Here is a 26129-nt window from a genome sequence, read left to right as displayed (position 1 = left end):
AAATATATCATGTGTACAGCAAATATCAAGTAGATAACATGTCTTGTTATCTACTTGATATTTACTGTACACATGATAATGTTATAGCAGGCAGTAACGCATTTATGGAACGCATGCAGTAAAGTGTCTTATATGCTCCTTATCGATCTTTGTTGGATTATCCAATTAAATATATACATTTTCAAAACATATGTATGCTATCTGTTCATAGCATTAAACGAGCAATTAGAAGTTTCCGTCTACGCTGCTAGAGCACTAAAATACGTATTTGCGTGGAATGAAATCCATAACACGTAACTGAGAAACATTGATTACACACACAGAAAAAGGGCATTCCAGTTAGATTTTGAGCAGGAAATATGTAATTATTTTAGATAAATCAAACTTCTGCATGTGTGATCTCGATGGGAAACATACAAAAAATACACTCATGTCCATAAATTAAGGATAATGCAAAATCAGGGAAAGGAAGAGTTAGAAGCAAAACAAATTTGACTTAAAAAAAAACCTATTAACAAAAAACCAATATTACATGGTTGGTATGATTGTTAATACATTGTATGTCTCCCAGACGAATTCAATACAGTCCGTACAACGCCTAGGCATGCTGAGTATCAAATTATCGATCTGATCTTGGGGGATATTACACCACTCAAAAAGCAATGCTCTCCGAAGTTCCGGTAGACATGTAGGAGGAGGTTGACGGGCTGCAACTTGTCGGCCAAGCATGTCCCACACGTACTCTACTGGATTCAAGTACGGTGAGAATGCTGGCCAGTCCATACGGGTGATATCCTCCGATTGAAGGCATTCGCTTACGATATTTGCTCGGTGAGGACGGGCGTTGTCATCCATAAACACAAATTGTGCGCCCATGGCGCCCCGAAAGAAACGTACATGTTGTTCCAGAATGACGTCCCGATAGATTTGGCTTGTCATGGTTCCAATTTGAACATGCAGGTCCGTTCTGGAACTCAGAATAATTCCACCCCAAACGAGCACTCCTGCACCATCGTAACGGTGTCGTTCAATGATGTTGTCTTGGTGACAACGGGTACCAGGAGCTCTCCATATGAAAGTCCGGCGAGAATCAGACTGCAAGCTAAACCTTGACTCGTCGGAAAACATCACACAAGCCCACTGTTGCGGTGTCCACAATGCATGCTCTCTACTCCAGGCTAACCGCAGGCGACAGTGAGTTGCAGTAAGTGGAACGCATCTGACAGGCCTACGAGCATATAGACCAATCTGCCCTAAGCGTCTGTACACGGTCTGCCTTGAAATTGTCGTACCAGTGGCTGAAGAGAGCTGACGAGACAGGTCTGAGGCTGTGCTCCGCCTGTTTCTTTTGACAGTAACTGCCAAATACCGGTCCTCATTCGTAATAAACTTTGGTTTTACTTTCAACGGTGCAGAAGATTATATTTCGGCAAGGCACCAATGATTATATATTCAGGTCATTCTGCAGTAGGCCTCAAGGTGAATGAAAAATGTCCTCAAGATTAATTAGATAAGCCTTAAAACTGCAAGAATACAACTTAACAATTAAACATATGCTCGGAAAAGAATGTTATGACCGATGACTTAACATAGATAGACGAAGAGGACTAAAAAATAAAACGTTCTATGTTAATGATGAAAATCTTGGACTCTCGTGAAACTATCATTGCCGAATTACAAACTGATCAAGAATTCAATAATATGTCTACATATTTAAAAGATCAGGAAAATTTTGAATATCCGGATATAGTGGCCATTAAAAACAGAGCAGCAGGTTATGAGATAAATGATAATCTCTTATTTTATGCTAAAGCAACAAAAATGACAATAGTGAATTAAGGGTAGTTTCTCCAGTTTACGGCTCCATTTTTTGCAAGAATTCCATAATGCGCCTACTGCAGGTCGTCTTGGCATTAGAAAAACGATGCACAGAATATGTGAGGGAACCTTTTTTCCACAACTTCAAAAATTTATTACGGAATATGTCAGGTCCTGCCATACTTATCAATTAATTAACGATGTAGAATATAGCCAGCTGGGTATCTAAATAGTATAAGAGGTACTTTCCCAAAAGAATTTATAAGAATACATTTCTTAGGCCCCCATACTCACGTAGTGAAAGCAATAAAAATAGATATTTTTTGTTATTGTCGATCATTTAGCAAAGTGGGTAGAAATAGTTCCCCTTAAAAGAGCCGTACATAAAATTGTATCTGATTCTTTTCTAAATAAATGTATCTTAAAATATGGTGCAGAGCTTGGGATATCAAACAACAGTACACAGTTTATAAGCCAAATTTCCGAAGATCTATATGCAGGGATTGTCATACGCCATTTAAAGATGGTTCCTTATCGGCCACGATCCGATATTTTAACTAATTATATAGTCCGATATCCGATATATAACTAATTATATAGATATAACGCGTAAATAGGAATATAGTTAAAATTATTCGTAGCTATGCAAACACTTACCAGACGCTTGGATGCATCAACAAATTTGCCTTTGCCCTCAGAACAGCTAAACACGACTCTACCATAAAAACGCCAGCAGATCTATTTATGGAAAGGAAAATAACTACCCCCTTCGACGGATTGTTTTTGTGCAGAGACGGGAGGCTGTATTTAAATTAACATACATTCAGAAAATGAGGCAGTATTTAAATTAACAGACATTCATAAAATGAGGCAGTATTAAATTCTGGTATTGGAAGAGCAAAACAAAAACTTTACTGCGATCGGAAAAGAAAGCATTTCCGACTTTAAAACCGGGGACAAAATACTTAAAATAAAACATTTGTTGTCTTGGTCCCCACATGAAAAAATGTCTAAATTCTGTCCAAAATTTGAAGGGCCGTTCATTATACAAAGAATTGGTGGTAAGGAAATATCGGTGAGAGTATCACTGCGAATGTGTACCAAGGGAAAAATATTACGACTGCGCTTATATACAATTTTTCAAAAATACTTTGCAGGAATCAGCTTCTGGCAGAGGAAGCAGCAACACCAAAGACAAAAGATGAGCCTTCTGCGTCGAAGATCGTGATTCCAGAAAAGATAAGAAAGTAGATGGGAGAAGGGAACCAGGAGTAAAAAGACTTAGGCATGAGGAATATAAGGAAACAGCATAAATAGACCGGGGCTAGAATGAAAGAGGAGCAAGTCGAGGAGAAACGGAAGCAGAAGGGAACCATCTACAATACACAGGGAGTGAGAACGCGAGTCAAGGAATCAGAGATCCGAATTGCAAGAGCCGAGAATGGAAGGCATCGGCCGGATGGTAGTGCAAATTCTACGACGGAAGCGGCCATTGGGGGAACAACCTGCCTAGCACAAGAAATTATTTCGGAAGCAGCTGAATCCTCCGGTGAAGCGGCTTCCACATTGAACAAGAAACGTCAACGTCTAGACTCCCAGAAGCGGCCAGCAATTACAGGATCGTTCCAACGCCAGATGAAGGCTGCTTTGGGAAAAAGAGCGTTATACAAACGAAAACAGCCAATGCAAAAGCAGGGAAGAGGCGGACTTCACCAACTAGTAAGGGTCCCAGAAGATCATTAAATTTCTCTCCTTGGATCAGTTCATACCAAAAGTATGGCAGACTTCAACAAACAAAAGATAAGTGGAAATTATTCTATTAAGTTTTATTTTAATTCTAAGCACAACGTTGCTGGAAATCTTCTTTCGCTGTTGCTTTGATAGATTACAATTTTATTTTGTATTTGAGCAGCTTTAATTATTTCTAGCAGCATATTTTTGTATTAAAATAAGAACGAGATATTCACTTTTATTCTCAGAGACTGAGTTAAGGAGCTGTTTGCATGTTTTCAATTAAGTGAAGCAACTTCGTTAAACTTTAAACTACAACATATTGTTAAATATAAATTATTTGAAATTGTTTTTAGTAAAGTAAAGAAATTGTAAATATAAAAATTTTGTGAAGCATTGATAAAGTTAAAAGTATTTTTGCATGCTGGTAAACGGAAATAAATGTGTACGGATGAAAAAATTAAGTCAAGCGAATAGTAGAATTGATGTTAAAAGTAAAAATTAGCTTGAGAATGCATAAAAATTAAGCTTAGGCTCTCCAGCCAAAGTAATTTTTCACTAGAATTAGACTTCCAGGGATGAGAATTGAATGTAGTGTGTAGTTCTTAGTTCTGGTATGTTTAAGTTCTAACATGTGGGGCGCCGGTTAGACGGAAGTGTAGAACATGTTTTACATGAACGCATGCTCTCATATCCTTGCTATAGATAAGGGGGAGATTTAAAATTTGGAAAGAATGTGATTAGCAAATTTTCCTCATGTGATATTAAATGAAAATAAATCTAATTGTGTAAAACGTTTGAACGCTATGTGAATATATTAGATGTAGTCAACTTTTATCTAAACTATTTTTCTTCCAGAGTCTGAAAGAAGACCAGAGGAAACAATTGTAAGACGAAGTTTGTGTATGTAATAGAAGGCAAAAATTCGTGTGTAAAATAAATTAATCTTAAGACTCAAAAATTTGTAAAGTTTGACCGAGGGTTAGGTTTAGAATTTAATTACCTTTATCAAGGCCATTTAAGTCCTCTTAGTGATTACAGTTAAATTCGGGGGGGGGGGGATATGTAAGATTTTATTTATTTTTACTAATAGTTATTTTAATGTCTGAGCATTTTCTGATCTCTCTTATTCCCCCTCCCGTTTCCTCACCAATTTGTAAATGAGTTAGGGTGAAAAGAAATATTTAAACTGTTGAAATGAAAGGTTTAGTTAGAGCATGAATTCGCTATTGTCAGCGCACGTTGCTGTTTTCTTCCGGCTGTTATCCTTAACATTGGCTAAGTATTCTTGCCGCCGATTTATTCTGGTGGGGCAGGTTTCTGAGCCAACCTGTTAGCTTAAATTGAATTGTGTAGTCTCGCACTAATCTTTACCTTTAAATTTTGTGTTATTTATCTTTTAAGTTTTCACCGCAAGTAGTCGGTGTTTGTGCGTGCCGTCTGTTAATCATATCGGGTTCAATAAAAGGATCATTTACACCCTTCCCTGATTATGTTCATCTTCAGGTCTTCGGAAGAATTCGCAAGGGTCAACGCTTAGGTAGGTCTAGTCACATTTTATGAGAGACAAACGAATTAGATCTTACATGTTATGATATGAGAATGCATTTCACAGCAATGAATTAATCACCTGAAGGCTTTTAGCGAAAATGTATATTTGAGAAAATAAGGAGATGAGAGGGAAATTTATTTGAAAAACAATTTGTTAACAATGCTGAGACATGAAGCGTCTGAACTCAAGAGCTCAAACATCATTTCTCACAGTGCTAGTTTCTAAGTAATTATATTCGACCATGAATTAAAACATATTTGCAAGAATACACTGTGGAATTTTCTCATGGTCTGAAAACAGTTATGACTGTAACCCAATAGAAAGTTCACATATTGCAGTGCAAAATGGGGCACTTGTTTTAGGAATTTGTCGCGAATGATGAAATTTTCTCTAGAATGGGCTCAAAATATTAGTGCTTGAATGGCAGAATTATTTACAGAATTATAAAATCCTTAGTCGATTAATAAAATTTAACAGACTTTTTTGCTTTAGAGACATCATGATTTTGAGCCGATTACGGGCCAGATTGTTCTATAGAATATTATTTTTTAGTAATCGTCTTACATTTTTTAGCAGAAAATACCGTTATTCTACATGTATAAGCCAATGATAATTATTTGAAAATTTCAGTCGGTTCTGCTTTTTTACGTCACGTAAATGCCATTTCAGAATCCAAATATCTTTGAAAGTCATTTTGTAATTTAAAAGTCTTTTTTCATTCTATTCGTATGCTAACCATATAAAGCACATTGAAATTTAGCGTGAAGTAAAGTTTATTACGGTACACCTTTCGCCGGGTGTAATGATGCGTACTATTCAATGGGCTTTCCCGTCTTTCTCATGCTTTTATCTGAAATGCTGATAATACAACGAATACGAATGATATGAATCTTCTTATGCAAGGAAAGTTTCAGCTAAAAAAAAGAAAAAGTGGAGAATACAGAACGTAGGTGTCTTGAGAATCGTTCAGTAGTATTTTCTTCGATAAAAGCAAATGATACTTATTGGATTTTTAAATCATCCAAAGGCTTTGTAAAAAATGACAATTTTTTGACATAATATACAACCGCGCTCTATAAGCACGCTTAAAAAACAAAACTTTATAATTCGTACTTAAAACTCAGATTATCCCGGTCATATAAGACACAAAGCATTTTTGCCTTAAAAAAGCTTGCAAAAGGCGACGAAGATTCTAAAAATAACAAAGCAATAAAAGTGTTCCAAAAAGAAATATCCGAAGTATTTTAAACGGTAATACACAGACGACTAGACTACTTTTCCCCAAATTACTTTGTCAACTTTGTCTAATTTAATTTTAGTATAGGACACTCGACTACTGAGATTGCATGCTTTAGTAAGAAATAGGAAAAACTCTTAGTAAAAATGAAAAAAAAAAAAAAAAAAAAAAAAAAAAAAAAAAAAAAAAAACCCAGTTTGAAAGAGGTATCTGGTATCTGTTTTTAAATGGTCTCCATGAACAACATATATATAATGAAATGATTAGAAGGTTCTAGGGCATTTAATGGGTGTAGCAGTCTATCTCAAATGTTGCATTTAGTAATTTGTGAAGCCAACGCTGACTGTGAGATACACACGTTGCTATATGGCAAGGTAAAGAATTATGAAGTTCCTAACGTAATTGCCCAGTAGATTTGTAGAAAAATTAGGTTTATTATTTTGGAGAAAGGAAAAAGAAAAATCAGCAATACCCTCACCATGACTCAAACTATAAATCTCCCAGTTGCTAGCCGGACGAGCTTCCAGTTACATCACAAAGGTCTACATTAAGAAAGAAGGAAATTCCTTACATTCTCCTTCACTTAAAAGATGACTGTCGAGAAGGGAACCCAGTCAACAATGTCTGGTTGTGAAGAATTATCGTATACCACATTTTTGTTGCAGTAACATTTGTAGAACACACGAGACATGCTTCCAATTATATCACGAAGCTATGTGGTAAGAAAGAAGAAACTCCTTACAGATTTTGCTAGACGCTTCTATACTGCTCTTCCAGAATTTCGATATTTTGTGGCACCTGAATTTGACGGCTTAACATTTCCCATATACATTCAACTGGCGAAAGATCTGCGCACCTGGTTAGTCAGGGAAGAGTTGAAATAGCATGAAGACACTTCAAACATATATGAGCCACAGAGCATCGAGCATTATTTTCTTGCATCTTATTCGCCTCAGGGCGACATGCGATGAGGAGTAACACAATTGGTTGCAGAAGGTTAACATATCACTGCGCTATAAGTGTTGTAAGCATGACCAATAGGGGTGACTGATATCATAAGTGATAGCCCCCCACATCAGGATCATCACACGAAGAGTACTGTTCGTGTACTTCTGCAATATATGGTCTGCTAAACAATGCTAGATCGACCTCCTCATTACTCGTGCACTGTGGTCATCTATCTCAAGATAGAAAAAGGATTTATCATTGAAGATAATGCAATATCAGTCAGCTGCCAACAATGATGTTTGGCCAAGGCACCATTCCAGACGACGTTGGGGTGGTAAAGAGAGATGTCTTAAAAGGTGACATGAGCGTAAACCTGACTCAATCAAATGTCTTGAAATCGCGGAAGGTACTGCAGAAGTTAAGGCAGAAGCTATAGCATGTTCTTGTTGTAGACAATGATAATGTTGGAGCTGTTTAGGACTCTCGCACAAGAAACCTCGCATTTACCCCGCATTTCTGCATTTTGGTCTACCAGAACCTACATTTCATTGATGTGTTCCTCGAAGCAACCATTGATATCAACATTTCCGTACGGCCGCATCCGTATAATCGAGGCGTTGTCCTGCTGCTCGATATGACCAGCCAACGTCACGTAACCCGACAAGTTTGGTTTCTTTCGAAGTAGCTCAATTGTGTTCCAGTTCTTCCATTAATTCGTAACGGTATTCCTAGGAGTCTGTAAACGCGACGCTGAGCAAAACAATTACAACAGGCAAATTTAACTGTTTTATAAAGATGCTTTGCGGAAACGCGCACATTTAGAACGGACCAGCTCCGGAAATTATCAATTGGTTCCGAAAATAATGATTTGCATTATTTATTCTGAAATGCCTTTTTTCCAAAATGTTTGTTTTCCAAAATATGGGAACACATATGGGAATCCTTCTGTAATATTCTACAGCATGGTCTAATTTGTGAGCTTCTCAAATCCAACTAAATTCTTGAATTTGAGATCCCTGAATTAGTATAGAGTTATTTAAAGAACTGCAAGTTTCAAGGCCCCCATTAGCAACTTAATCTCTGTAATTTAAAATATCATGTGACGAGTTCCTCAAATTTCTCATCGGAGCTTCTTGCTTTTCAATACATGTACATGTACTCGTACATGACTAATACCTTTGATATTTCAAATATCCCTTTTCTGCAGAATGTAGAATATGCTGCATGTTATTGCAATTCGAGAAAATATGCTGCAGAAAAACTGCTGAGAGAAATCAATCAAATCCATAACATGGTTGTATAAGAGCAAAATTATTCTCAATCTGCAAAAATACACTTGCACGGCTCCGTCATCACATTAGGCATTCATGTGCAAAACGACTTCTTTAGAGGGTATAAATAAAATCGAATCTGAGCTTAATTCAGAAAAGCTAAGTTTCAAAACGTTTGCATCTCAACACTGCAGCAGAATTCAGAGATTCAGACCACATAGCAGATGTTAAAAGGCCTACAGTTGACATTAGACGGGTGAAGGTTAAGTGGTATTGTTTCAAGTCCCCAATTATCTAGTATTATCACATACACCATATAACACTGTGTTGCTATCGTTGTGGCTCAAGGCATAACTACATAATTTGCATAATTATTACCTTATTTCATATACTTAATTTTTTTTACAGCAGAACATACACTAGTACACATTGCAAATACACTTCACAAACTTTACAGAATATTGCAAATGTATATTACGGGACATACACATACCGTGGTAGTGCAGAGGGTTAGACTTCTGGAAGCAAACTAAGCGAATATTGAAGTCTTACTTTGGGTACTGTTCCTATCTCAGAATGTATATATATATATATATATATATATAACGAGGCACAGGTTGGCCTCGAGTTTTGTGAACTTGTCGGTAATCTGGGCAAGCCTTACCACAAGATGCTGTTGTCAAACGTTAACTTATAGTAGCTTTGTTTATTTTTGCTGGAGATTTTAAGACCGTGTTCTCTGGTAAGTGGGCGGATGGTAAGATACCACATAAAAACACTAACATACTTCGCTGGTGTAATTGTCTGGCCTCCATTAAATACTATTGGCGATGTGTCATGAGACTGGGGACTAAAGACATGTTGTTTCGCTAATTTTTCTCATGCTACGGAAGTTAATTCAGAACTATCAATTTATCGTTTCCTTATATTTAGCTTGGTAATTATGAAATCTAATTTTTTTATGTTTGGAGTGTTCTAAGTCCTATTCTTTCCGACGATATTGTTTTTTGTTAACAACTTCTTTTTTTAACCTTTTCAATAATAGTAGTAGCTTTTTCAGGTTTATTTCAGATTTTATTTTCTATTGTGAGAATTTTTCAACATTGTCCCAGTTTTAGCAAAATATATTATATTATGGTCAGCCTACTCGGAATTCTTGAAGGATCGATGAAGAATAAAATGCTTTAAAGTATATCTTATCTATTAGTAATCCTTATGGATGGATTGCTAATAGGTAAGATAATGAATGTAATCAAGAATGAGAAAAGAAAGGACCAACGTCTGGTTTTCAGAATGCCTATGAAAAGAGGAATTTTTTATGATATTAGTAAATATGAAAAGATATATCAAAAAAGAAAAAAAGCTACATCGGAAAATAAATGTAAAATAAGATTAAATTGCCTATGGCAAATTACTGAAAAGTCATTTGAATAGGGTTACGTATGCCTTCGCGGAGTGTATTAATTCAAATAAATTAAAGAACAACTTCTATAATAACAGTAAATATAAGGTGAAATATCAAACTAAAAAGAATTTGGAAATAAATGTGAAATAAGGTCAAGTTAATTGTTATGTTACAGAAAGCTACAACTTTAATTTAAAGCAATTCAAAATTATTAATGGAAGTAGAAAAAGAACAAATCTATTTCCACATATGCTTTTTTAAGTCCCGAGTAAATTTCCACACATCTGGGTTTATATGAATAGCAAATCAGTAATTATTAATGCAAACAGTATTAATATTTACCTTTGGGCCTATGACTGCTTTCGAAAAATTCATTTTTTGCATATGGAAATAAATTTCTATTGAATTTCTCGATGTGAATACAGCTGACACATTCGCCAACAGTTGACTATGTGTGTCTCAAGTCTGTATTCTTCGCCAAGCGACAAAGGTTGATAACAAAAATGTCTGTTACGCATGCGGGAAGCGTAAGCTCTGCTAAAGCGAGACACTACTGGCTATATGTACTAATGTACAAGCACGGGTATTTAGTTGAGCGATAATTATGAAAAGAGAACGACCTCCGATGTCAGGCTGTTTAATTCAAGAAAAAGTTCGTATTTGGTAAAGCAGCTAAGATTACTGAAATATTTTTATGCAATATACCCTATTATATCTTATTCATTCAATTAGAGACATGTTTACTTATTGCCTACAAAGTCAGTAACCACACGTTGCTTTGGATTTCTTCAATGAATGCGTGTGCATATGAAAGAGTACTGAATTATTTCGATTGTAAGAAGCCTCACAAGAATTATCTGACTAAGAGCAGAAATATCTTCATGGGAGACATCCTAAGGGAAACTGACTTAGATTCACATTACGCATGGGGAAAACCACAAAAGCTCACATGCAGACAGCCGTTCGACGAAACATGAACCCGGTTCAGAGACATATTCTTTCAACTCAAAATATGAGAATTTCCAAAATTATGTTTTACATATACATAAATACTAAATTTTAAAAATTTCATCACATATTTCCCGTAATCTACAGTTTAAGTTCGCTCTATACATGAAGTATATGATTTATACAACAAATTAATATCTCGTAAAGCTTCCATATTGTTAATTTCATCTTCCATGTCGATTTCAGTTTGGTTGTTTAAAAGCCCCAAATTTGTATTTACATTTATCATGCTCAATAGCGTAAATTCAATAACATGAAGAGATTTTATATAATCGGAGAATCCTCAAATAAAAACTAATTGTCTCTAGTCTCAAAACAAAAGCCTGATCCATTACCTGCTACTCACGTTATTATTGGGAAGCATGCAATTTAATATGAAATACATTTCTATAATTAGACATATTCATGATAAAGTGCAAAATTGAACACGTTTTACTGTATCATGTTGTTCAACACTTACTCTCTAAAGCAGTGTGCAACCGTTAATAGCCATTGGTTGTTTATCAGAACCGCTCCACATAAGTGACCATAAATGGTATTTCCCTTTCTACGCAAGGAGCATTGCCATGGCCAACTACCAGGAACAGCTGGCCGTCCGCCAACTATCCGATCTCCATTTCCTAGTTCTGGACTTATTGGTGTAATTCCACAATGTATATTGAGGTTAATGGGAAAACCTGCGCAACAAAATTCAACAACATTGTTAATGCAGATTAAATTATTAACAGTAAGCAGTATTTAGTGTTTGTTATGCAAAGCATTTTGCTCTATAAATCTTGGTACTTACGCACTATCCCTTGGACCTATCTGCAATCACTGCGATTTAGCACCAATTAAGATTCAGAGTAAGGTCGCTGTTAAAAATAAAATGATCATGCAATCAGACGACCGTGCGTTTGCAGTCGTTTGAATATTTTTTTCCCGGTAGGCCTTGCGATAAATGCTTATAAAAAACAAATCATGAGAATTCTAATGAACGGATTTTATTGCTTACTAGGTTAGTTTATTATTTTATTTTTATCGAATTACTACACTTGGATTTGTTTTTTAAGATGTGATGAGAATAAAATTAAGAAAAAATAGACGACATGTTCTTCATGCGCGAACGTTTATATCCTAGTGATATTATCAGGGTCTATGTTCCTTCTTACCTTCTTCGGGAACATGCAAGGACCTGACTCGGAACAGAGAGCTTACTAAAGCTATGTTCACTAATTGTGGGAAGTAGACAGGATACACAAGAAGGGTATATAAAACCCTTTATTTTCTCTATTTACAATAACTTCCGTACTTCGGAATACACAGACCCTCTGCTTGGGGTCTAACGTAAAAATATAAAAATAGAACTAAACTCTAATTTAACTTTAAAATAATAAACGTGGAAGATTGGCCTTATATTAACAGGAAGCGTATGTAGTACAGAGAACTGTGAACACTACAATACGTTTAAAAATTTATCAAGAAGGTTAAAACCTCTGGCCTGGAAGGCAACCAGCAACTGCGTAACTTCTAAGGTAAGCGGCCTGCTTCGACTCACTGCTTCCTCTCTCTCGCTTGGCAAAAAGCCACAACTTAAATACTTGGCGTTCGCCAGACAAACTTTGCATAAAAACCTTAACGCTTATAATTCTGGCCGGAAGTAGAAAATAAGAAGTGATAGTAAAGATTTAAAATAAAATAAACGTTAGTAAAACTTAAGATCCTTACATACTTCCCGCCAGAGTTAATTAGTTTGAAACTGATGTCTAAAACAACCTTGTTGAAAACTTTTAGCTCTAGAATCTAACGCGAGGCCAATCTTTTACAAATATTTTTCGCTAGAAACTAGAAATTTAAAAGAAAGAAATTTGTTTTTACAATAGCAGCTCCCAGGATACACAATTTTTTTTCATCTGTACTGCATCCAAACAGGAGCTCTTATTCAAATCTGGTTCCTTCCAGAGATCTGGAAGGAAAACTAGTTTAATGAAATGTTACACAATGAAATGGCAAGTAACATGTATAATTATACTTCTCTTAACATTCTTATTTCATTCATGACTATTTTAATTATCTCTCCCCGTGCTCTCTGACATGTGTTGTAAAAGAACACCAAACTCGAATGTGTTTCTGTCTACGTGTTCCACACTTCCTCCTACAATCAAAACACTAACGTGTTAAAATTCAACATAACAAGACCTCGTAACACACCCTAATTTCTACTCTAAACCCTGAGGTACTATTCTGAAAGTGTCTAACTCTGAAGTGTAGCGTGAGAGAGCCTAACTACATCATTCAACCTTTAACACCTATTCACCATGATTTAGTCTTTTTACAGTCACACGAATAAAAAAAATTTTTAACATTCACTTTTACCATATCACGGTATTTCTTAACATTTAAAATAACAGTTCACATTGTATATAAGAACATATCAACATGCCGTTAATTTTACACATTTGAAAACATACATTAGTAGTACATTGTTAACTTCTATTCTTTTCAAAGCAAGTGCCAATTCTTTCTACATTGAAATATTACATTTCAAAAAGTCTTTCAGACTAAACTTCTTTCTTGCTAGAATGTTTTAAATAAAATTTATACAATAACTTTTTACAATATTTAAGTCTTTACACAACGCTATTATACATCAACTTTAGTTTTACGCGCGAGTAATTGAAAAACATAATACCAAAATCGGTAACAACTCATTTCTCGCCCTTTTGGCGATAAAGGTAGACCTCGCATGAGGTAAAACTTCTTGAAATCTGCCACTTGCAGTAAGAATGAAAGATTAACTTAAGTTTGCAAAGTAACATAAAATTTTACTTATCTTTGTGATATACGGACATCCTTTTCTGGGCCCAGTCCTTAAAGGTATTGCAGATAGTTGTTTGATTTATCCTCCTTCTCGTGAGGGCTCGCCCTTCAGTTCCTTCCTCTGGAAGCTTCCTTTTTTCACCAGTTCGGTCACCCTTGAATACCTTCTTTTTCGCCTCTGCCTGTGGTCTTGGCCGTTTGATGGCAGCTGGTCTTGGCGGAACCGGGAAATTTCTTTCGTGTTCCTGCTTGGACCTCGTTGCTCGCCGTTCAAATTTTCCTTGTAACTTTTCCTCCGCCGCTGATGGCCCTTCCGCAGTTCGGCGACATTTGCTGCGGAGAGTCCTGTCGGATGAGTAGATCTTCCGTTTTAGAGCCGGGTTATAGTTGCCGTCATTTCTCCTGGTTCTCTTCACATCCGTCGTCCTTCTCCCTTCTTCATTCTGGGGGTGTTCGTGAACTCTCTTTTCTGGACGGTGGAACGGCTTCTTTTTCTTGCTACCTTCAATTTTTCCGCGGGGAAATTTTCTTTTCACTTGCTCCTGCCTCTTAATGGCTTGCCCTTGTACTTGTCGTTTTTCCACCTCTGGAGCTTGTGCCTGCGGTGTCTGCCGTGCCGGATCCTGCAAAAGATCTGAAAATATTTGCATTTTATTACGATCGAAGTAGGGTTTGATTTGATCAATGTTTGCGGAGCAGGTTTCACCATTTCTGGCTTTTAACACTACTACAGCGTGAGTTATTTTTTCTATAACATATGGTCCTTCAAATCGTGGAAAAAATTTGGCAGTCTTATCTTCTGGTGCTGAAGAAAGTGAATGCTTAATTTTTAAAACTTCATCCCCTACTTTATAAGTTACTCCCCGTCGTTTCAAATCGTAATATAATTTTTTGTTTTCTCTGTGCTACGTCAGTATTCTTCTTTGCTTCCTTAATTAGTTTTTCTATATCACCCATTTTAAATTCTGGGGCTCTTTGTTGCACATAAAATAATTTATCTAACGGCGTTATAATCTTTCTGCCTAGAAAAACTCAGCAGGAGTTTTGCCCGTTGTATCATGTTTTGCGGTCCTAAGGGCGAAAGCAAATTCATTGACATAGTTATCCCAGCTTTTATGAAAATTTTTAACATAACTACGGATAATTTTCACTATATTTCTATTGACCCGTTCCGCTATATTTGATTGCGGCCGATACGGGACCATTTTTAAATGACGTATGCCCAGTTTTTGGCACATGTCTTAAAATATATTACTTACAAATTGAGGACCATTATCCGATATAACTTTTAGGGGCGCCCCGTATTTTAAAATATATTTATTTAAAATAGAATCAGTAACTAATTTCGCGGAGGCTCGTTTTAAGGGAACAATTTCGGTCCATTTACTAAAATGATCAACCATAACAAGGAGATAGCGACTTTTATTTAACTGACTTTTTGGGAAAGGGCCCAATAAATCGATGCCAATTATATCATTTGGAAATTCGGATTTAGTACTATTTAGAAACCCGGCCGGGCGGAAATTAATATAATTAACTGCTTGACATGTTGGGCAGGACTGGACATACGCCCTTGTTAACTTTTGCAGTTCAGGAAAGTAGACTGCCTCGCGTACGCGTTGGATAGTTTTTCGAATACCAGCATGAGAAGCTAATGGGCTGTCGTGTAACTCCTGCAGGATATTTAATCTAAGACTAGCTGGGATAACAGGTCGAAATTCGTTGTTGGAATTCGTAGTTTTTGTATAGAATAATAGACCATCTATTAGTTCGTAATGGGCCGCCCTATTTCTTATCGCCACAATATCTTGGTGGCTAAAATTTTCAGCATCCTTTAAATACTCATAAATGCTTCCAAACTCAGGATCCTTACCCAGTTCGGTTATTACAGTTTCTCGGGAATTTATTGTACATGCTGTGAGCATTGCCACCTTTACGGTATTACCTTGTTCATCTATTTTAATTCTTGATAGGGCATCTGCTACGATATTTCCCTTTCCGGGGGTATGCTTGATTACCAGATTATATTCTTGCAGCTTGAGTGCCCATCTTATTAACCTTGGGGATAAATTTTTCCCTGAGTACAATCTAGTTACCGCCGCATGATCAGAGTACACTGTTATTGGCGCCTTTCCAAAATAGACTCGGAACTTTTGCACTGCTAACAGAACTGCAAGTGCCTCTCTCTCGGTCGCGGAATAGTTTCTTTGTGTTTGATTTAAAGTTCGGCTAAAAAATGGCACGGGCTGCCGATTTTGCGAAAGTACCGCTCCTACCGCATAATCCGAAGCATCCGCTGAAATTTCTAAATTCTCATCCTTTTCAGGAAATTTCAACACAGGGGCTTGCGTTAATGCTTGTTTTAATTTTTTGAAAGCACTATTGGCTTCGACCGTCCACGAGAATCTTGCCTTTTTCCTTTTTAATTTTAACAATGGCTCAGCGATAGATGCAAAATCTTTTATAAAGGACCTATAATATGAACAAAGTCCTAGAAAAGAAGAGAGCTTCTTTGCCGTGTTTAAAGTCGGTTACTTTTGTACAGCGATTATTTTTGATTCGCCTGTCTCTATTCCTTTCTGAGATATCTTGTAACCTAAATATTTTAATTCAGGGGCTGCAAATTTGCACTTTTCGACATTAACTTTTAGACCGGCCTCATTTAATAAAGAAAACACCTGTCTTAAATCCTGTACATGTTGGTCGAGATTATCGCTAGTAATAATGATATCGTCTAAATAGATAAATGTGGACTTTCCAAGAACAGGTCTTAACACAATGTCCATGCATCGCTGAAATGTTGCCGGGGCCCCTGAAAGGCCAAACGGCATACGCAAAAATGCATAAGTGCCAGACTTGGTTATAAAAGCAGTCTTAGGCACGTCCTCAGGCCTAACCCCTATTTAAAATAACCAGTCGTTAAGTCTAAAGTCGTCATAAATTTGGTTGATTTTATGTTCCTTAGAATTTCTTCAATGATCGGTAACGGATATACCGGATATTTAGTTATGGAGTTTAATTCACGGTAACCAATAGCGAATCTCCACCTTTTTGGATGCGTCAAAGGATAGTCATTATTTTTCTTACATAAAACCACCGGGCTAGCATAACTACTTGAGATGGGCGTTATGATCTTTTTACGTAGCATATCGGTGATATGCCATTCTATAATTTTTTCCTTATTCTTATCATACCGGTATGGTTTTTGACGAACTGGCATTGAATCTCCGGTGTCAATACTATGGTTAGTAACCTGAGTAAATCCTGGAATATCACTAAATAACGAAGCAAATTCACTTACCACTTGTCGGATTCTTCGTTGCTCGTCATTAGGCAGGTGGTCAAGATTTAACATTGGCGTTTCAGCCTTTTCTGCACGAACTGGTTTGTCAGCTTAAGGGACGCTTCATTAAAATCCAGTGTTGCTTGTGCGTCTGAAACAAAATCTAATCCTAAGATTATATATGCTTGCAGATTCTTTACTATAAAAAACATCAGCTTTACTTGTTCGTCCTTGATACGGATGTATAGTGGTAATTTACCTATGCATTTACATCTTTCTCCTTGCGCAGCTAACACTGTCGTATTATCCGAATTATATATGCGATATTTACGAAAATACTTCCTAAAAAAATCTTCTACCACACAGGAACACTGCGCGCCTGTATCCAGGAGTGCGGTGGCTGGGATATTATTCACCAACACTTCAATCTTCGGAAGAGTCAAATTTTTCACCATTACTGTATTTAACTTGTAGGAAGAGGAGTTTTCGTGGCCTTCGGATTTCCGCACCCTCCCGTCAGCAGAAATCCGTTTTAGTTTAAATCCTTTTTGGTTTCCATGCTTTCCTTTTTTTTCCACTGGCCTTGAGACTTTTTTCCTGGGTTGCTATTGAACTGTTGACGTTCGCCGGCTGTTTTTGAATGCTCGGGTTTCCTTGCCCACTGATTCGCTTTGCCTCCGTAGCCGTGTGCTTGAGTTTGCTGTAGTCTTGGCGTACCAAATTGGTTTCGCTGTTGATATTGGCGTCTTCTTTCGACGTCCGCCGTTCTTCTACTTTCAAACTGGATTGCTAGCTCAAATAACTTTTCCAGTGTAGTCGGATTTCTTAATTCAATAAAGTCTTGCACTTGGGGCAGTAACCTCGGCAAAATCACTTGAATTATTTCAGGATCCGGACGGTTTCCATACAAGAGTTTGAAGACGTGAATTTTTCTTAAAATAAAGCTTGAGAGATTTTCGATTCTTTGCTGATATATACAGAAAAGTTCCGTTTCTAATTTCGCACGATCGCTTACAACAGGGAAGGCTTTTAGTAGGACAGTCTTGAAATTCTCGTAAGTATAGGTGGGACTTCCTGCTTGACCCAAGAGACTTCTGCCTATACATTTGAACCAGTTAAGCGCTTGGCCCCTCAAAGCGCTGGTAGCTAAGGTAACTTTTTGAAACTCGTGCACGGGGTAGAGCATGAAGTGGTCATCCAATTTTTCCAAAAAACTGGTTACCGGTGAGTTTCCATTAAATGTTGCTTCTGGTTTCATCGAAGCGCGCATGGTCTGGACGATGTAACCAAATCCTTCCAGGGCGGCAGCTGGCATTTCTGGATTCTGAGCCGTTTCTGCAGGCAGCACAGGTTCTTCTTGAAACTCGGCCATGGTTATTCTTCTTCGTTGGGCGCCACTATCAGGGTCTATGTTCCTTCTTACCTTCTTCGGGAACATGCAAGGACCTGACTCGGAACAGAGAGCTTACTAAAGCTATGTTCACTAATTGTGGGAAGTAGACAGGATACACAAGAAGGGTATATAAAACCCTTTATTTTCTCTATTTACAATAACTTCCGTACTTCGGAATACACAGACCCTCTGCTTGGGGTCTAACGTAAAAATATAAAAATAGAACTAAACTCTAATTTAACTTTAAAATAATAAACGTGGAAGATTGGCCTTATATTAACAGGAAGCGTATGTAGTACAGAGAACTGTGAACACTACAATACGTTTAAAAATTTATCAAGAGGGTTAAAACCTCTGGCCTGGAAGGCAACCAGCAACTGCGTAACTTCTAAGGTAAGCGGCCTGCTTCGACTCACTGCTTCCTCTCTCTCGCTTGGCGAAAAGCCACAACTTAAATACTTGGCGTTCGCCAGACAAACTTTGCATAAAAACCTTAACGCTTATAATTCTGGCCGGAAGTAGAAAATAAGAAGTGATAGTAAAGATTTAAAATAAAATAAACGTTAGTAAAACTTAAGATCCTTACAATATAATATTATTTTTTCAGTCGCAGCATACCCATAACATCTGTACGTTCAAAAAATCTGATGTAAGCACCTGATGTTCCATGTTTTATTTTTGGAAACGAAAATATGACTTAACTCTTATCGCTGTACTTTTTCTTGCATTTTGAAAAAAGAGAATTAGAAAATTTGGAACCCGATTTTTACAGAACAACAAGCAGTTAATTACTTTCGAAGTTGAGAGATCCTATCAACAAAAAAGTGTGTATTAATACACAGGATATTGTACTATATTTGAAAATTGATTAACAATGGCAATGCTACATTAAAAATGATGACAAGAAAATATCCATTCGAAAAGGAACGCGGTTCGAAAACTCTAGAATCACATTTGTGACGGCACTCTTTTTAGTAACATCTTTTGCATGAAGCTTGCTGGTCTTACTTCCTACCTCCATGACCTGTTGCATGGGACAATAAACAGCAGGGCATGAACGACAAAAGAGTAATAGATTAGCATAGTTACCTGCGTGAAATTTTTACTTCAAATTTTGTAAGCACAGCTTCCGGTAAAATCGAAGGGCCTAACAAAGTAAAAGAAATCAACGAAAGCCTTTTTACAAAACGTAAAAGAGAAGTGGGTCATATGCTTCACCAGAGGTGATTATCTGATGTATTCGACGGAGACTGTCGAATGTTTCATTATAAGAATTGCAGGTGGAAGTGCGGTTACTTTAATGGCAGCATTTAAAAGAAAACAGACGATAGATCTATAATTATTACTAATTAAACTAAGTTCAGCCAATTATCATCTTTATTTCCACGCATATAAAATCATATCAGTAGGTATTTATCCAATGATAATGAAATATGATAAATTTTTATGGTACAATCATAATGAAATATGATACATTTCTATGTACATTGGTTTTTAACAAGAAATGACACAGGTATTTTTAAAGAAACGGAGCGGGGAGATATTAGCAATGTAGAAGCAAGCAGAATAATTATGTAATTAGCTCACCAGAGGTATTTATACCAAAGCAGGTGCGATTCTAGAGACAAGCTAATGATTGGTTAATGTTAGTTTCAGCTGCCCTTTTCACGTACCGTTACATAACATAGAAATATCTCGAATTTGGGAGAACAGATGAATTTAGGGGGAGAGCACCAAATCTAGAATCGTTAATTTTGAGGTCGCCAATTATTTTTAAAGCAGCTCTCGTATTTTGTTATATCTTACACACACACACACACACACACATATATATATATATACAGTTTGACTTGATTTGTTAGCATAAACTAATATCAAACTCCTAACAAATGTTATGCGAATTATTGCTATGCCTGGACAGAGTCATACGAAAGTAAATAAAAAAAAATAAAAAAAAAAAAAAAAACTTTTTATTAAATCAGAACTTTGAACATAAATGCACGACTAGTACTTACAACCGTCGCCAGCCACTTGTTTCGAGATAATTCAAATTAAATTAAAATTAAATAGCTAGTATTCTAAGATTACACATTCCAAATTAACACGAGGTTGGCTCAAAACTTCTCACTGGCGTAACGATTTAAATGCTGGCAGCTATAATGCAAAGCCGAATAATACAATGTTATCTGAATTAGCTAACCTAGTAACGTGACCTTGAGGGACAGAACATCTTCTGAATTAAGCTCCCCAACCCTTCCTTTAAATACAACCTCTTTCTACCTTATTTACATTCTGGTAGGGAAGCGGAAACGAGAAGTGACAGTAAAGACTCAAAATACAAAATAACTGGTCAGTGAAAAATAATAATAATAAACCCACACACCTGTGTGTAGGTCTTTTACTTTTTACGTCAGGTAGACAGACAGACGGAGAGGTATGTATTATGTTCTATCTATTATATTTTGCTACTAGTACATAAGAGTATTTTACTAAAAATTATAGAGCACTTATAATAAAGCGAGCCGAAAGCTACAGTGAATCTCAAAATGATAGAGCCATTATGAAACTGAATATTCTATGAAACTAAAAATTTATATGCAGCAATTACGGAACGAAAATATATTCTATTAAGATTTCACAGCATACAAAATGATACTTTAATGATTAAAGTATCATTATTATTATTATAATTACGATTAATGTTTAATCTAACCACTTGAGTAAAGCGAATGCCAAAAAAATGTATTTGCATGCGTACGGGTTCGAAATGGATTGAATGCGCACAAAACCGATGATAGCTTGATAAAATTTATTTTTCCAAAAGAAAAAATTCGCAGTTCTGGAACTTTCCAAAAAAAGTATCTAGAATTGCGGAATTCCGAAACACGAAATACAGTTCTTTCTTGTCCCAACAGTAACGCTCTTGGCTTCTGCTAACTCGAAAATTACTATCAAAGAAAATTAAAAGCTATGAAAAGTATTCATATTTTCTAATATACCAGATGTAAGGCATGGCTAAGATTAGAAAAGTTTGAAGAAGTGCTACGAAAGTGGGATGAAGAACTTTTGTCCGAAAGATTTTGTTAATCGGCAATTTCACTATTGATTGAAGCATATATTGAATATACAGATTTCAAAAAAAGGCATTATTTTACAGCGCCCCGCATACAAAATATCTGTCGTTCGGTTACTGAACTAAACAGTGATAAAAAAAATCTTAAGTACCTTCACAAAAGTCAGCCCATTTTACTTCCTTTACAGGGGTATAACAAAACTTTTACCCATCTTAATGCAATGCTATTATATTAAAACGGAAACATCTTGGTGTCTTGTTACAGAAGTCAAAGCTTGAAATTATTTTTGGCATAATAAACCAGTAAAGGTTATTGAAGAGGAAAAAACTGAAAATGAGAATTGATCTGTCGTCAAATGGTTCGTGAAAACAACATTTGAACATTTTTAGAACGCGATTTGCAGCTTTTTTACATGTGATAATGATGATCTTACAGGAGAAGATCTAAAGATAGCGTGACAAAAATTAAACTGAAAAATATTAATATCGAATATTCTTCGACTGGTGCTGAGGAAGTAGCTAAAATAATGGAACACCCCATGGGAAGTGAATTCGTTATCACTGCTGATACAAAAACAGGATACATGCCATTAGTGGTCACACAATCCCTATATTAATGAACATATTTCAGTTTTTGGATAAAAATATCAGTAAAAGCTTCTTGTAATCTGAATTATGATAGAAGAAGAGTATAGATTTTTTTTTGTGCTCAGACATTGAGTAAAAATTAAAGATAAATTTATCATTATTTTTTATTCTTAAATTTTGGAATCAGTTGATATCTGTTGTGCATAAAATAATTACTTATAAATATGCATTTTAGAGGTATAGGTATTTCATAGGAATGGTTTCTAACCTGAAGTTTATACTAAGTAATTTAGTGTGTAACTTCCTGATGGTAAAACTGAAAGTAATGAAAAACTATACTGACGGAAAAAATTCCAACGGAAAGAAAAAATTTATGTAGAGTAAAGAAATTTCAGAAATTCATTTGTCTAGGTAACTTATTTAATCGTTTAAACTTTCAAAATCACATCTTAATGCAAGCGCGAGAAGAACTTTTTCAAATATGAAATGCTGGTACATTAATAACCGGTGTTAGAGCCAGAAGTTTGAAAGCAAGCATGCAAATGTACATGCATAGTGTGGTACAGGTGTCAGATGTCAGTTTGCCGAATGACGTTTCATATCTGTTGCACTTGATCGGTCAGTACAGTGACGATTAATGCTGGTTGTGGATCAGCATCTTGGGTTACATCAGCGGTATGATGGCGAGCGTTATCCTGTTCGATAACACTTCCTTGAAATCTGTTATCTGTTCATGAATGGCAACAGAACAAGTTGAATCCCCAGACTGACGTACACATTTGCAGTCTGTGTGCGTGGGATAACCACGAAAATGCTCCTGATGTCATATGGAATTACTCACCAGACAATAACTCCAGCTGTAGGTCCAGTGTGTCTAGGCCGCAGACAGATTGGTTTCAGGCTCTCACCTGGCTTCCTTCTAACCAACACACGACCATCACTGACACCAAGGCAGAACCGGCTTTCACCAGAAACCACAGCAGATCTCCACTCCGATCCTCCAATGAACTCTAGTTTGACACCACTGACGTAGCAAATGGCAGTTGTTTGGAGTCGGTAGAATGCACGCTATAGGGCATCTGGCTCGGAGCTGTCTTTCAAGTAACCGATTTGTAACAGTTTGTTGTGTCACTGTGGTGCCAACTGCAACTCGAAATTCAGCTGCAGATGGAGTACGATGCCCCACAGACATACGCCGAACACGGCGTTCTTCCCTCTCAGTAGTGCCCCGTGGCAGGTCAGAGCCCAGTCTTCTTGAAACAGCACCTTCCCTTGACCACTGCTGCCAGTAACCATGCATAGTGGATACATTTCTGTCAAGTCTTTCTGTTATATAGAAGAACGAAAAATCTGTCTTCTTGTAGCTCTATTACATGACCTCGTTCAAACTCACCGAGCAGTTGACAATGGCTTCTTCGTCTTCTTAAAGGTATTCTTGACTAACATCAACTCACTAAGTCAAATCTCAATGATAAATAACGTTCAGAGCTTTGCAGCGTGTATTTAAAGCAAAACTGATTTGCATATTCACACTGGCGTTACTAGCGCCACACTTACGCGCCTAGCGCGAAATTTGAATAAACGTCATTTTTCAGATGTATAAACACGCCTAACAAATTATGTCTAGCACAACTCCTTCTCGGTGTTGGGATTTTTTTTTCATTGTTGTATTTAACAGCCATGAATTATAATAATCTTAATTTATATCTAGAATGTTTTTTGTAATTAATATCATTATTCACGTTACTTTACAGCTGAGAATTAACTTATCAGTTTTTATTATTCATCAGACAATTTTTATGGTTCCCCCCCCCCCAATTATGCGCTTATCTTAGGGGATCGGATTTAGAGAAACAAAATGTCAATACTTTTGAAGTTCGTTATAAGGTTTTTAACTGTATTCATAAACATTTAAAACTTACCACATGTTTCTTCATCTGTGCCATCCTGGCAGTCATCTTTCCCATCACAGACTAATTTTTTTAACACGCAGTTATTATTATGACAAGTAATTTCGTCATCTTTACAAATATCTGTAAAAAATGTAATAAATATCACAAGGGTTAGGGAAAGGCAAATAACTTTCTTTTATTAAAAATATTCTACAAGGAAAATTTCAAATTAAATATATTTAATTTTTGGTGCACCACAAGTAAAATCGTTAAATCATAAGCATATTGCTCATGGAAAATTCGTTTAACTTAAACAAATTTGCCTAGCGAACATAGTTTCATAAAATACGGGTAAAACCATCTAAATGTATTTTTGCGGTACCATTATCGATGTATTCAGTTTTCTGTTTAATATTAATAATTTGAAGGATAAACAGAAGTGGCACTTCGTTTCTAAAAATTTCCCAATTCTGCTTTCCTCTCAGCCATTTATATTTATATTTATATAGAAAATATCATTACCTTTAAAAGCAGCTAGCTCGGGTACTGGAAAAAAAAAAAAGCAGTTGCACCACGAATTAGTAGGTAAAAACCTTCTTTTATTCTAACGAATTATTTTTAGTTCAACTTTCCTTCCCGATTTCAGTTTCCTGCCGGAATGTAAATTTTAATGGCGTAGTATGCAAAATCAAAGTGTGTTCAGAAGCAGTATTTAAGCTGCGTTTCAAGAGTTCGTGAGGAGTAATGGCGGAGTTAGCTCCGTGTTTAAGCTGCGCGTTTGAAATTAGCGCTCTTGTTGGTGCTAGCTACACTTTCAGATTATATTGATATTCTAGGCTTGGCTTTGATGTGTGCAGCCAATTTAGCGGTATAGATAACTAAGGAGCCAGTCGTTAGCCATCCTAATTTATTGTGATTTTCCTTCTTTTAGTTTCTGTTCAATTTAGTTTAGCCACAAGTGGTGGTGAATTGTGAGCAGCGAGTGCGTGCATCTTGTTACTTTAGTTCAAATAAAAAAGTTATTTAGAACTTCTTCTTTGGTATGAGTTCTTCAAAGACATAGCAAAAATTCGTTATTTCCTTTTCTACGTAGGTCTACAATCTATGCTTCCAGAAAGACAGAGACTCTATAAGTAAATTAGCAGATGATATGACTAGTTTTTAATATGATTTGAAATCGCGTTGAGTGTAATCTGAACATGAAATGCACATCATCATTATTGCTGAATAGATCACATGTTCAGAAAAGAAAATCAACGGGCATAAGAAAGAGAAACCGTTTGTTAAGATATTAGCCACATGGTACAGACTGAGATATGCTCCCTCCTTTCTAGTAGATATAGTTCTTCAATACGATACCGAACTGTGACCTATCGGCTGCTGTGAGCTATCCTAATTGCAATCGCCTCTTCTAGAAGTAAGACTTCTAATCACCTAATCTTCTAATAATGTTGACTACCGAAAGCTTATTAATTCCACAATTGGTAGAACAAACTAAAAATAAAGCTGCACTATCTGTTACACTAAGTGTAACAACAGGATAACTGCCTTTTTACATTCTACAAATGTTTATACGAAAAGACAGCAGCAATAGCAGTATTAGTTTATTCCAAATCGTAAACGTTAAATATTACGTACCTTCTAGATGGAATTGTATGCTCACTGGAAAGAGCAGCTTCCAAACAACCTTGCTTACACACTGATAGTTTCAGCCACAAGTCAACAGACATGCGGACAGAAAAAAACAGAAGTCTTCTTTTACACCCTTTCCCCGCGCAAGACTAAATATATAAGAATATAGTAAAACTGTAATTTTAATTCGAGAGTTCAGAAAAAAATTTAACTCTGTTTAAGACTTAAATGAAATCTCAGGTAAAAAAGTGGTTTGAATAATTGCAAAAGAAGTGGTCCATTGTTAATGAAAAGATATCCTTATACAGATAAAGGAAATGAGAAGTACCAATTAAACCTAGCAGCAAGTGTCACTTTATGTACGATAGGTTTCACCATGTCATAGTCTATCTCACCTAACATATAAATAGGGTGACCTCTAATGTACTGTTATAAGTGTGCGGTGCACTACGAAAAATTAATCTAACGTTACTAGTCTTTAAGAAATTCTGAAGAGAAA

At 36.3% G+C, this 26129-nt stretch overlaps 1 protein-coding gene across 2 annotated transcripts in view; it reads right to left on the bottom strand.

Annotated features, from left to right (window-relative positions):
* Nucleotides 1–26129, bottom strand: part of LOC118195313 (serine protease 30-like) — a 78624-nt gene that overhangs the window by 11254 nt on the left and 41241 nt on the right. For both annotated transcript variants that reach the window (XM_035366607.2, XM_035366625.2), the window contains exons 4-5: nucleotides 24029–24139; nucleotides 11431–11647 (exon numbers count right to left, since the gene is read on the bottom strand). In XM_035366607.2, the coding sequence (XP_035222498.1) occupies nucleotides 11431–11647; nucleotides 24029–24139 (328 nt within the window). The remainder of the gene's footprint in view (nucleotides 1–11430; nucleotides 11648–24028; nucleotides 24140–26129) is intronic.

This window comes from Stegodyphus dumicola, chromosome X1 (assembly GCF_044657685.1).
Source record: "Stegodyphus dumicola isolate Sdum_Otavi_A_Nest chromosome X1, ASM4465768v1".
NCBI classification, from domain to species: Eukaryota; Metazoa; Arthropoda; class Arachnida; order Araneae; family Eresidae; genus Stegodyphus; species Stegodyphus dumicola.
This window is presented reverse-complemented; position numbering and strand designations above follow the sequence as displayed.